Source organism: Equus caballus, chromosome 11, assembly GCF_041296265.1.
Source record: "Equus caballus isolate H_3958 breed thoroughbred chromosome 11, TB-T2T, whole genome shotgun sequence".
Lineage (NCBI taxonomy): Eukaryota > Metazoa > Chordata > Mammalia > Perissodactyla > Equidae > Equus > Equus caballus.
In genome coordinates, this window is record NC_091694.1 from 38,443,318 (window position 1) to 38,456,489 (window position 13,172).

At 58.4% G+C, this 13,172-nt stretch overlaps 1 protein-coding gene across 1 annotated transcript in view; it reads right to left on the bottom strand.

Annotated features, from left to right (window-relative positions):
• Nucleotides 1-12,846, bottom strand: part of TMEM132E (transmembrane protein 132E) — a 52,902-nt gene extending 40,056 nt beyond the window's left edge. The window contains exon 1 of the mRNA XM_023653026.2: nt 12,713-12,846. Within this exon, the coding sequence (XP_023508794.2) occupies nt 12,713-12,779 (67 nt within the window). The 5' untranslated portion in view covers nt 12,780-12,846. The remainder of the gene's footprint in view (nt 1-12,712) is intronic.
• Between the last annotated feature and the right edge of the window lie 326 nt (nt 12,847-13,172).

Below are 13,172 nucleotides of genomic sequence, written 5' to 3' on the forward strand. Positions count from 1 at the left end.
ACTGAGCCACAGAGCAGTGAGGCAGTCTTCCCAAGACCACAAAGCTAGGATCTGGCAGATGAATGTGTGAATGAATGAATGAGTGAAGGAAGGAATACATTTGCCCCCTCTGGTCCCTGTCACCCGTTTAGCTCCCAGATGTCTCTTCCTAGTGGCTCCCTGGGTGGAAAGGATGAGAGGATGGGAAGGAGCGACCTGGTCATTCATTCATTCCACAAATCTGTACTGAGCATTGCCTCTGTGCCAGACACTGGTCCAGGCGCTGAGAACACAGCAGTGAATGAAACAGTGTGGCCCCTGCTCTCAGGGGCTCCATTCTGACGGGGGGTGGGGGTGTCAGTCTATGACAAGCAGATACATAACTACGCAGTACGTCAGGTGGAGGGAAGCTGAGCAGGCTGAGGGACGGGGGAGGGGGAGGGGCTATTTTGGATGGGGTGGCCAGGGAGGGCCACTCTGGTGAGACGCATTGGAGTGGAGACCTGAAGGAGTTAGGGGGGACGAGTCATGCTTATTTGGGGGAAAGGCCAGGCAGAGAGGCAGTGATTGCCGAGTCCCCGAGGCTCAGTGCCTGGCACGTGTGAGGACAGCAAAGAGGACAGAGCCTCGCAAGCCGGACAGGTGAGAAGGAAGATATGGTCACAGAGGTGTTGTCGGGAGAAGGACATACCTTGCCGGCCTCGTCAGCCGTGTAAGGACTCCGGCTTTGGCTCTCGGTGAGGCCGAGGGTTCTGAGCAGGTGGTGACTTGATCTGACCTCTGTTTCCAGGCTCTCCGGGCAGAGGGGGAAGGAAAGTGGCCTCCGGGAGGCAGCTGGGAGCTGCTGCCTCTGCACGAATGGAGTCATCATGGCCAGCCTGAATGATGCCAGCGCTGGGCAGGCGCTGAGCAGGCTCCATGCCGGGCAGGCAATCTCCAAGGAGGACAGCAGAGAGGACAGTGGCCCCGATCCCCAGTCCCCAGAGCACTGACTCCAGGGCCCCAGAAACAGCTGAGGGAGAACTCGGCAGGGGAGCGCCCAGCCCTGCAGCATCCAGGATGGCAGCCCCTCGCCCCACGCGCTGCAGAGCAACTGGAATTGAGAGGTGCCCCTATCAGCGTAAAATGCACAAGGAATTTTGAGGACTTAATACAAAATTTTAAAAAGAATGTAAAATATCTCAATAATAATTCTTATACTAGTAATATGTGGAGGTGATCATCTTTTGGATATATTGATTAAGATCTATTATTAAAATTCATTTCACTTGTTCCTTTTTATTTTTTTGTATGTGACAACTAGAAAAAAATCAAATGACGTGGCTCATGGTATATTTCCATCGGACAGCATGGATCCAGCTCAGCACCCTGATTTCAAAGACAGGGAAACTAAACTCCAGCCGGAGGAGACGATTTGTCCGATGGCATGCCGTTGGCTGAGAGGCCAACGAGGGAGCACGGAACACCCCAGGGAGAGGAGGAACAAATGAGGTGGGAGGGTGGGGACACGAGGGGCCCCTGGGTGGATCGGCTTGTTCAAGGTGACTCCTAAGGGTTCCCGATGAATAATAAGTGCTTACAGTGCCCATGGCCTGCATTGTACTGTGCTTCACCTCAGTTAGCCTGCCCCCCACCTCGTGGGATGGGTATGCTTCTCTTCCTATTGTCTGCAGATGCGGAATCTGGGAAGGAAGTATGAGAGGAGTCAGCTCGGGGACCAGTCGCCACACGTCTTCAGGCTACAGGACAGATCACAGCAGTGGTTCAGGGACGCCTGGCCTCCGTGTCCGAAACTCCCCATCACCCTCGACTTATTCTGGCAAAGGTTTGGGCTGCCTGCCTTGTCGGTCTCTAAGCAGCCCTTATGCCCACCTTTGTGCCTGCTGTGGAGGAGATGCAAATTTTAGGAAGCCCTGGTCTCCCCAGCTGGGTGCCACCCCGGCATTGCGGTGGAGCCAGCTGTGGGACCCAGGAATGCTTCCTCCTCCACCCCGGGGTGGGAGAGGCACCGAGAACGGCGGGGGTGGGGGGCGATGCCTGTGGCTGCTTCCCCGGGAAGGCAAGGAGGGAGGAGGGGAGCGAGGGAGAGGGGCCGGCAGCTGGCCACTGCTGTTTTTAAAATAAGCAGCATGTTGCTAGGAGGCATCAAGGGTAAGAAAAATAAGACCCCAAACAAACAAAACAAAACAGAAAAGCCCCACCACTAGAAAGTGGCTCTCCGGGAAGTGGCTGGCACTTCTCAGAGGGACTTCCCAGCAGAGAGGCCTGGCTTCAGGGAAGAAAGGAGGGGAACGCTCAGGACCCACCACGTCCGCCAAGCCCCCCAGTGGGCATGCAGCTCTGGGCATTTCCACACACATGGTGCCATCTCCTCTCCGTGGGGCAACATGGCCCTCAAGGGATGATGCTGTCACTCCCATTCTGCAGACGGGGAAGATGAGGCTCAGGGAGACAAGGCAGGCAGGTGCTCCCGGGTCAGCCAGCCACATGCTGCCGGGCTGAGATTCAAACCTACATTTGTGTGACCTGGACACCCACCCCCATTTGCTGACACACAGCTGGCTGCTTCTGAGGCTTTTCGGGAGCCCAAATGCTGACGCCACCCCCGGGGCAGATCTCACCCCTCAGTGGGGAGGAACGAGGTGGGAGGCTGGGCCTCCATTACAAAGAGTGAGGCACACCCTGTCTCTCTCAGTTCTTCCACTCGCCCGCTTTCCCCAGGACTCCCGACTGGACAATCAAGCAGACACTCCCGTACCCCAGCGGGGTCAGGATGGCTGTGAGCCCCAGGCAAGTCCCTTTCCCTCTCTGGGCCTTAGCTGCTAAAGAAAGAAAGACAGCTCCAAACCCTGAGCCGCATACTGCAGACTCTGCGCCTCACCTTCCATCTCACAGCAAACCAAGGAGCAGAAAGAGAAGTCAGGCCGCTGGCAAGAGGCAGAGCCGGCACTCACACCTGCCTCCTGGTGCCAAGAGTGGGCTCTTGGCCATGTGGTGGGACCGCCAATGACTTCCAGCAGTCATTTCCCACCCTAAGAGCCCTCACTCCCAGATCAGCTGCTGAACAGCTTCCTTTAGCATTGCTCCACTCTGCAAATGGCCCCCAACCAAGGCATTCTGAGAAGTGCTTTGATCACGTCACTCCCTCACTCCATAACACTCAATAGCTCCCCAATGCTGCATGGAGCACAGGGTCAAAGTTCTGTGAGGTCTTAAGAAAACATCCAGGTAAAGAATTTCCAGCACGTACCCTGCTTTTAGCCCTCTACCCTGCAAGTCCTTCACAGGCAGCCCTGGCTCTCCCCGCACTGGCCTCAGAGCTGGGAGGCCAGCGACCGCTCTTGCCCGGCGTTTCTGTCTTCCCCACGGTCTCAGATGCACAGTAGATGCCGACTGATGAGTCTTCAGGAGCAGAATTCTCGTAGCTGGTTAAGGCCTCCTGAAGTGGCGCTTCCTCCTTGAAGCCCCCCCGGTCCCCCCAACAGGTATAAGACCTCTCCCTCCAGATACGTGGTAGCTCTTCCAACACGTCTATGGCTGCATTTCATCACAATCTGTGCAGACATGGCTCATCTCCCCAGGACACTGCCTTAGAAGCTCCTCGTGGGTCAGGCGCCGTATTTTCTTCATTTTTACACTTACTGCAGTGCCTGGCACGCACTAAAAATATTAATAACAATAATAATGACAACTATCCTTTGTGGACACTTAGCATGTGCCGGGCAACTACTCTAGATATTTGACATGGAATAACGACTCATTTAATCACAACCACTCTAGCAGTGGAGTGCCTTTATAATCATTTGTAGGTGAGGACACTGAGACACAGAGTGGTTAAGTAACTTGCCCCAAATGACACAGGAAGAGACAGGCAGTTTGGTTTTAGGGTCAAGGGCAGGGAAAGGGGAAGGGTGGAGGGGAGCCGTGAGCATGAGGACCAAGCAGAAACAGAACAGAGTCTCCTGCGGGCTCCAAGGGAGAGATTCCTGGTGCCCAGCACAGGGCCTGGCACCCAGTAGGTACTTAGTTAACGGAAGTGACTAGGAAGATAATTAGATACTTCAATAGCTGCTCAGAGAGAGGTGTGGAGTCAGCGGGGCTGGGGCGGGGGCCGGGGATTCCCAGACAGGAGGGCTACAGTGGGAGCGGGGAGCCCAGCCCTCTGCAGTGGCCAGTGCCCCCTGCTTCTCGCCGCTCCCCCGCTCCAGCCTCCCTCCCCAGCATGTCAGACCTCTCATGCACGGTGGCGCTGGCGGCTGGCAGTTTTTCTCCGGCCGAGATCAGCCACAGAAGATTGAGATCGTTTCTTTGCTGCGTTGGCAGCTGAGAAAAATGGCAGTTTTTCCTATTTCCAATCCAAGAGTTCCTTCCTGTTGGACAAAGGCCCCATACACCTGTCTCTCCCCATGAGGAACAGGACAGGGGGGAGCGTGGGTCACTCCTGGGGCAGGTCCCCTCCTTGGCTAAGAGGCGTGGGCTACAGTGGTCATGTGGTGGCAGGGGGCTGGCGGTGAGAGGAGGGGCCAGCAACTGAGCTATTGCAGACACAAAACAGGCACAAGCAGAGGGGTCAAAGCAACAGGTGAGCCAGAGTCACTGCGGCCGCTCGGACCTGGGGAAGACAGTCACCCTGGCTGTCACATCCCCAGATCAGAGCGCTATAAGCTCCCTGTCAAACAAGCACGTGTAACCCCCTCACCCCTAGAGCGAGCTTTTTGTAAAGGTAGATAGTTAGAAAATCAGAATCTGGGAAAGAAACCCAAGATTGCTCAGTGTCCCACACGCCCCGGCAGAGATGAGGACACAGGCCCTTGGCCTCCATCACGGAGGCGATGGCGGGGGTCTGAGCCAGAAGAGGCCATGGGAGCACCTGCTGCTACAGCCCCGTGTTACAGACAGGAGGCCAGGCCCACAGGAGAGAGGTGGGTGGCCACCAGCCTTGCCAGTCCTTGGGTGGGCTCTGCCTCAGTCTGCCCCCTGCACACCCTGGTCCTGCCCCAGATCGGGCGGCTGTGGGGCGGCAGGAAAGGCAGCCCCAGCCAGGACTGTGGGGGCAAGGGGGTGAACGAGAGCAGACAGAGGTCCCTCCTTGTGGCAGTGGGAGGCCAGTCCCCATTCCTGCAGGCTCTGCCATTGCCAGTCAGCTCAGGTCACTCCTGCCCCAAACCCTGCTATGGCTCCCTGCGTCGCTCAGGCTGCAAGTCAGTGTTCTTCCAAGGGCCTCCCCTTCCCACCCCAGCTCCCCTCCCCCACCCCATCTCCCCCCCAGCATCCCTCACTCTGCTCCAGCCCCTCTGACCTCCTGGCTGGACCTTAAATGGTCAAGCCCGCTCCGGCCCTGGGGCTGGTCCCTCTGTAATGTCCAGATATTCTCTCAGTTTCCTCCCCTCACCTCCTTCAAGCTGCTTAATGACACTTTATCAAAGGCACATTCGCTTTGATACCGCACAACCCCTCCCAACACCCACACTCACCCACGCTCACCCACGCTCACACTGGAATTCCAATTCCCCTTACCCTACTTTCTTATTTTCCTTAGCCCTTGTTGCCTTCTAACATATTATATAATTTCCTTGTTTAATCTATTTATTATTTGCTGTCTACCTTCCCCCTGCCCTCACAGGAATGCAGGGGTTTTTGCTGTGTTCATGGATTACGACCAGTGCCTAGAAGAGTGTCTGGTCCACAGTGAGCACCAACTGCACACTTGTCGAGTGACAGGGAAGGTGTCCACGTGGACATGTGCACAAGTGTCATTGACTCATCTGATGAATCCTGAAATACCTCCTTACTCCAGAGACCCCAGGAGACCCCAAGAACACAGGGCAGGAAGTGGTCACACCCCTGCCAGGTTCAAACTAAGCAGTGGTCTTTGTTCATCTAAGAATCAAGGTGGGCTTCCGGGAGGAAGCGTGGATATACTCTGGCCTGAAGGCTGAGTAGGAGATAGGGGTGGAAGAGCGTTCTGGTCAGAGGGAACAGCATGTATGGAGGTTCTGACACAGAAAAGAAGGTGACTCATTCAAGGGGCTGGAGATCAGCGGGGTCAGACGGCGTGGGCCTCACTCAGGTGTATGGGCCCTTGCCTCTGTTGGTCCGCGTCTGTGCTATTCCCCAGATGCGCATGCGAGAGAGGTACGGCAAGAAGACCTTGGCAGGCAGGTCAGAAAACCTGACCCCAAGAGGCGGTGTGGCCAGGACTCGCCTGAGCCTCAGCTTTGCCCTCTAAAATGGGACCACAGTGGCCGCCTGCCCCCAGCGGCCACTGAGAGTCAAATGGGGTCACGGCTCTGGACTCCCAAGAACTGCCAGGACTCTCAGGCGTCACGAGCATGCACCTGTGGCTGTGCGGGTGCACGGGCGAGCGTCTGCCAGTGCAGCTGGCCCCCACCGACACCCTTCTCCTGCCATGACAAGTCTGTGCTAGGCTACCAAAAACACACTGGTTTTGGCCCTGAGCCAGGCTCCCCACAGCCCTGGGGGCTGCCAAGTGGGAGCCTGCAGCCTCTGGGCAAAGTGGTCATCTCATCTCTCCCCGTCAGACCCTCACTGTGAAAGAGGACAAAGGCCAGCTCTGAGGGCTGGGGCTGCACCTCCCTCGCCAGATCGGGGCCTCTCTGAAGATGAGACTGTGTCTGCCTGTCATCCTGGGCGCTCCCCCAGGGAAGGAACCATTTCCCTTTCTCCCCTTTTCTCTCTCAGAAAAGCAGAAAGGTTGTCCCTCAATGCGACTGTGGCTGATTCCGTTTAAGGGTTGGCCAGCCCTGGGGCCATGCCCCTGGGGAAGGGGTCAGGGTCAAGGGCGTGCTGGCTGCCTGTTCTCTCAGGGCCAGGGGTCTGCGCTGTAGGGTCTGACGTTGTTCAGACCCGGATTCTTGCATGGAGATGCCACTGAGAACCAGGACCATTTTGAGTGTCATCCGCTTATCCAGGTGACCCTGGACACATCAGTCTCCCGGCTCTGAGGATGCTGAGAGATGGGCCCAGGAAACAGAGAGGGGCTGAGAAATCCCTCCAGCGAACACACCTCCTGCCCTCTCCCTCCAGATTGACCTGAACGCAGAGTCATTCAAGAGAAGAGAGGAACCAGCTGCCCAACCGCACAGGCCCAAAAGGTGTGGCAAAGAATGAAGCGGGAAGGATCTGAGTTCGATAAAAAGCAGAACTTTCCAAACGCAGATAATTACCTAGATAATTTAGACAAAAAAGGATTTTCTTCAATTACCTTTTCTACTCTTTTTTATTTTTTTTGCACTGAATTATTCATTCCTGCATTCATTCATTTGTGAAACAAGCACTGAATAATCCAGGTAATTGCTTGCATTTTCCACTTCATCCTGCTGGGTTGTCTGCCAGCCAGCAGGCCTTGGGGTGGAGGGGTGGGAGGGGGTGGAGGGGTGTGAGGGGTGTGGGCTGGGGGGAAGGAAGAGGAGCTGAAAGGGGTACTCACAATAGAAAAAAGATAATGACTTCTGGACTCTCAGCCTGTATCCCCCCCAGGGGCTCGTTCCCTCTGTTACCCCGTGGGCCTCACCTGTCTCCGTGCCTCCCTCCCCCGGGCCGTCCGTTGGTCCTCCAGAGACAGATACAGTAGCCAGCATGGTGTTGGCCCTTCCTGATACACTGCCCCATCCTTGGGGACCGCTGGAGCATGGCACAGCCAGCTGAATTAATGATAAGGAGGCCCACTTTTCATTTAAAAAGACAGAGCAGAAAAATAGAAAAGAAATTTATTTTCAAAAAAAAAAAAAAAAAAAAAACCCTGCCACTGGTTCATTAATCTCTTATTAAAATTCTGTGCGGAGCGCTGGCAAGGAAGAAGGAAGGAGGACCCTGGGGAGGGAGTCGGGAGGGCGAATCGCAGCCACTCGTTAGCATCTGCTGGCCGGGCGGGTGGAGACCTAAGGGAGGTGACAAGAGGTGGTTCCATCATAGAACAAGCCAGTTGGCAGGGGCCTCAGCGGGCATCGTCCCCTTGCTCTGGGCAGAGGCAAAAACCAAGACTCCAAGAGAGGGAGTTGGCTGTCCCGTGGCTGCGCAGCAAGCTGATGACAACGTCAGGATTTGAACCCCCGTCTGCTGCATCCTGGGGACTCTGATTTCAAACTGCCTTGAATTTCAGAGTCTGGGCCTTTTTCTCATCTCCCCAACTGGACGCCAAGCTCATGAAAAGGACTTGAAGCTCAGGGTTTGAACCCCTCCACGAGCCCCCCCGGAGTGCTGGGCAAGGTTCGTTAACGTCCCTGGTGACTGACTATCTTGACGGCTTGGGACCCGAGGCTAGAGGAGGCCAGAAGCTCATCTTTGGAAGAAGCCACAGAGAGAGCAGGTAACAGAGGTGGTGGAATCTCTGCCGAGGGGCCCAGGGCAGACCGCCAGTCCAGGAACGCCCCCTTGGGCTCTGGGGCTAGTCCCGGTTCCAGAATGGATGGGCAGGATGCCCTTGGGCACCCCCTTGTCCTCTCGGAGTGCCTCTCCACATCCACAGGAAGGGTGGATGCAGTGGTCCTGTGATCTCTTTCAGCTTCAGTGCCGTGGATGGACACTGCTACCTGTAGGGCTACAAAGCGACACCCTCCCCCAGCTCACGGCCCACTGCCCTAGGTGGGCAGGCAGAGCCTGGCGGGTGGAGCTGGTGCCTCTCAGTGTTTCAGTTTCTGCAGCATCACCAGCACTTTCTACTGCCTCAGGCCTGGGGGTCTGTCAGTTCCAGACAGGCCCCCAGCGAGGGCCTGGGCCCTCCCCTGGTGTTGCAAAGTGGCCTTACCTCCCGCAGCCAAGCACTGTGCCATGCTCAGAATGGATTGCAGTAAAGCTCATTTTCTACCACCAAGTTTATAGCACATCCCCACCTACTGGTCTTAAACATTAACAAGGCTGTGTCGTGGCACAGGGCTCCATGTGGCCAAGAAGAAGACGGGTGTGTGTGTGGGGGGGCAGGCCTCATCGCTCGCTCTCAGCAGTGAGGGGCCCTCCCAGGCTGGCCCTGTCCTCTTGCTGCCTCCCTCCTGCATTCCAAAGGAGCCCAGAGCTTGGGGAATCAAGGGGACCCGGAGAACTTTGAGAAACTCTCGAGGTTGTCGGGCTGGGGGCCCAGAGGGAGGACACACGCATCTGAGGTCACGTATTCAGAGCCCAAGGGACAGTGCATTCACATTCCACGGGACTGTTGCAACATGTCACTCAGACATGTGGATCCTGTATGTGCCACTCAAGGGGCCTGCACGGCCCTGCCCTGTCCCCTTGTCCTCTACCTGCCTCCCGACCTTCCCCTCTTCTGCCTCACACTCCAGAGCCCCCTTTTCAGTTGACACTGGGAGAGCCCCCAATATAGAGTTGTCTTCCCGCCCCTTCATTTCTTCTGAGCACCTACTCTGAGTCAAGCACTAGACAGTGGAGCAGAAATGAAGAAGCTATGGCTCCTGCCCTAAATGCAAGTCTGGGGGGATCAGGAGGGGTGTACACATAAGTATGCCCACGTCACCCTTCACACACACACCCTGCAGCCATGAGGAGTGCTGCAAAGGGAAGAGAGCAATGCTGACAAGCCAAGGGACAATCTAGGCAGACGCCCTGGAGGAGGTGATGTTTGAGCTGGGCTTTGAAGGCTAAGTAAGGCTTTCTGGAGGCAGGGTATTCCAGATGGAAAGGCTGGTGGCTGCAAAAGAAGAAAGGCAGGTAGGTGAGGAGAGTGGTACCTCATAAGGAGCATGGAGGATGGAGGGCAGGCAGTACCCAGAAGTGAAGATGTAGATTGAGACAAGATCATAAAGGGCTTTGGATGCCAGAGGGGCAAAGAGTGTATCCTTGATCCTATAGGCAGTGGGGAGCCAGTGAAGGTTACTGAGGAAGGGGTGGCATAGTCGGCTCTCCAAAATATTTACTCACCCCCTGCCCCATAAACTCTTCTTTGAACTAAAAATGGAGCAGAGAGCTTGCCCAAGGAGGCAGGGGAATGGCCTTCACGGATGTTCTCTGGCACAAGCCTTGAGACCGGAAGTACTGTAGGAGACTGGGCCATCACCCCACAGGCTGAGCTGGGCTCTGAAAAGCAGTGGGGCTCCGCCCACACAGGGTATCTGCCCAGCAATCCTGGCAGAAAGTGAGAAGGGGAGGGACGGGCCAGAGGCCACACTGCTTGTGGAAGATGGGGAACACGAGGCAAGCAGCCCAAGGTCACCCCGCCGGACGGCGCCAGAGTCAGACAGAAACCCAGGCTATTTGGCTCCCAGTCTGGCTGTGCGGTCAGAGCCCTGCGGCCTCAGTAGCCTGCCAGGCACAAAAATGAGCAAATGCTCGCCCACCCAAGCACCTTCGAAGAGCCCAGAAATCCCAACCAAGAGTCGGCTTGAAGTGAGGCTAAATCCAAGAACCCTTTTCCTGAGAGAGAGGCTGTTTGGGTGGGTGGGTGTTAGGCAGCCCTGAAGGAGAAAGGCCTAGGGGAGATGGGTTTTTTTGGGGAAGAAACTTCTGTGATTCTGGCCTTATGTATCTGGGGAGGGGTCCCCAAGCTTTGAGCATCTTTTAGCACCCTCCCCTGAGGAAGGGGAGACTGAGGCATGGGATGCGGACTTACGGAAGGAGCTGGGAAGGGAACCGGATAGACAATGTGGGAGAAGGGGGAGAATGCCGGCTGGGTGGGAGACCGTCACCCCACTCCTCAAACAGCTTCTTTCTGATCACCAGCCAACCCTGGGCCCTGCGTGTGCCGGGCATGGTGCTGAGCACTGGCTGTGTGGAGGGACAGAGAAGAAAAGTCCACGGTTCTGCCTCCACTACTCCAGGAGTAATGGGAACAGAGAAGATGCTGACATCTAACGAGACGTTAGGCAGACTGCTAACACTCCACGAGAAGCAGCGGCCGGACAGCAAGGCCGGACTGGAGCGCTAGCACGGTGCCAGGAAGCAGGCAGGATTCTGGCAGGCAGGGGAGGGAAAAGCATCTTTAATACCAGGCTGAGGGGTCAGGAAGGCAGACGTGGGAGCCAGAGCATCTGAGCAGCCGGCGGTGGGGCCATGGCTGGCCTTTCGGCAGGGGACTCTGGCAGCAGGATGCAGGAGGCGGGCAGGACCACGCCTAGACCCAGGCCGGAGCTGCGTTTCCTCCTGCTGGCCGCCCCAACTCCCTGCTCACTAGGACTGGGTCGCCAGCACAGCACTCCAGTGCTAGAGTGCAGAGCCTACCTCCCCACCCCCTCCCCGCCGCCCTCAGTCTTGCACATGGGGCCCAGATTTCTGGTTCCCAGCTGCGCTCCCCCTGCGCGCCCCAACCCCCCCATCGTTGCCCTGCCCATTCTTTTGATAAAGAACTGAGGTTGGCTGTGTCTGGAGAACTGAACGCAAAATAGCGCCCCCCCACCCCCGCAGTCACTCCCCAGCCGGGAAGAACCAATCCGCCCGAGGAGGGAGGTCAGCCCGTTCCCCAGCCCCTCCTAGCCTCAGGACCCTGGATTCCCAGAGCCAGTCCCTTTCCTTATTCTTTCAACCTTGAGAGCGCGCCTTGGTCGGGGCGAGAGACGCCGCTGGTTAGAGACCTTGGGCGCGCGCACGGCGGTCTTGGGCAGGCTCCTGAGGACTGGTTAGATGCGGGCAAAAGCTGAGCACGACACACCGAGGGTCTTCCACCAACGCGGAGAGCCCACTGCCCCCTCCATCTAAGCCCCTCTCCAACCTGTCCTGCCTCACCCCTCAGCGTGGGTAAACGACTCCCCCCCAACGCTGGTCGGGGAAATGTGCCCCGGGTCTGCTGGTTTCATGTTGGGAGGGAGCAGAGGGACTCTCTTCTCCATTCTCCTTCCCCACCAGCCCCGTCCCTCGCCCCTCGGTCAGCGCCCCTCGCCTCCTGGAGCGCCTGCAGCTCCGGAAGGCCGGCTGCAGCCTCCTCCCGTCGGATCTGAGTTCCCACTCTGGGGGCTGTTCAGACACCCTCTGTCCCCCACGCGTATCCCTGCTGTCCCACTGTCTTGGAGCGCCCCAACCTCGGCCCCTCCCTCTCCCACCTCCTTTACCGCGGAGCCCGAGGCGAGCCTGGGGAGCAGACGCAACAGATTGCAGAGCGCGCGAGCGCGGAGCCCGCTCCCTCCGCGCGCCGCCCGCCGCCCGGCCTGCGCTGGCCGCCCAGACCCCCGCCCTCCGGGCTCGGCTAAGCCGGCCATTTAGATGCAGCTCACAGGACGGCGCGCGGGAGGGCGAGCCGCCGCGGCTCCCCGGGCCGCTGTCAGTCCACTTCCCTTCTCGAGCACCGCCGCAGGAAGCGCGGCGGCGGGCGGCACGGCCCCGCACCGGCCTGCGCGCCAGGGGCCGGCGAAGACACGATCCCCGCGGACCCCAACAGCCCCCAGCCCCGCCGGCTGCGGGGGAGGGAGTGGCAGGAGCGGCGGCCCGGACCAGACCTAGCGGATCCTCAGATCCCTATAGATTTCCGTGGGCGGACACGCCCCCAGACGTTCTGGTTTGGACCCTTCTTTCTAACCAGGAAAGGACTGGAAGGACCCCCGCCCCTCCCCGCCCTTTCCCTGGGCCGGGCTCGGTCCCCAGGGCTGGGCTCGCAGTCTCCGCTCCCGCCAAAGGGCTTGTGGGCTGGAGGTAACTCGAGCTACTGCCTGAGATGCCAAGCTGGGAGCAGCGGCTGCGAGTCCGGGGGGTGGGGGTTCGCCTTTTTCCAGTCTCCCCCGTGCCCCCTCCAGCGGCGCTCGCCGCATCTTCACTTCCGAGTCCGCGCCGCGGCACTTACCGTGGGCGAACAGGGCCGAGAGACAGAGCAGGGCGGCGCCGCCGCGGCCCAGTATCCCTGGGGCCATGGCCGAGGCGGCAGCGGGAGGGGGCCGAGGGGGCAACAGTCGACGACGAGTTGGCCCCAGACTGGGCTTGGTCACATCCAACTCAGGGTGGCCGTGGCGCCAGGCTGTCTCTGCGGAGGCTCTGGGGACCAAGGAGTGCAATTCGGGGACACTTTGAGGGGAGGGGGCGTCCCAGGCGGCGCCGGCTACACCCGCGGAGCTGGTGTGGGCGCAGCTCCGGGCGGAAGGAGCCTCCACCTTCCCCGGCTGGTGCCCCCTGCAGGATCTGCGCGGCGAGGGGGGAGCCGCACGTGCGGTCCCGGGGCCGGTGGCCACCAGCGTCTCGGGGTCTGCCTAGAGTCGAGTGCAAGATCCCCCAGCTCCGCGGCCCCGCTCGAATCCGAACCCGCTCGA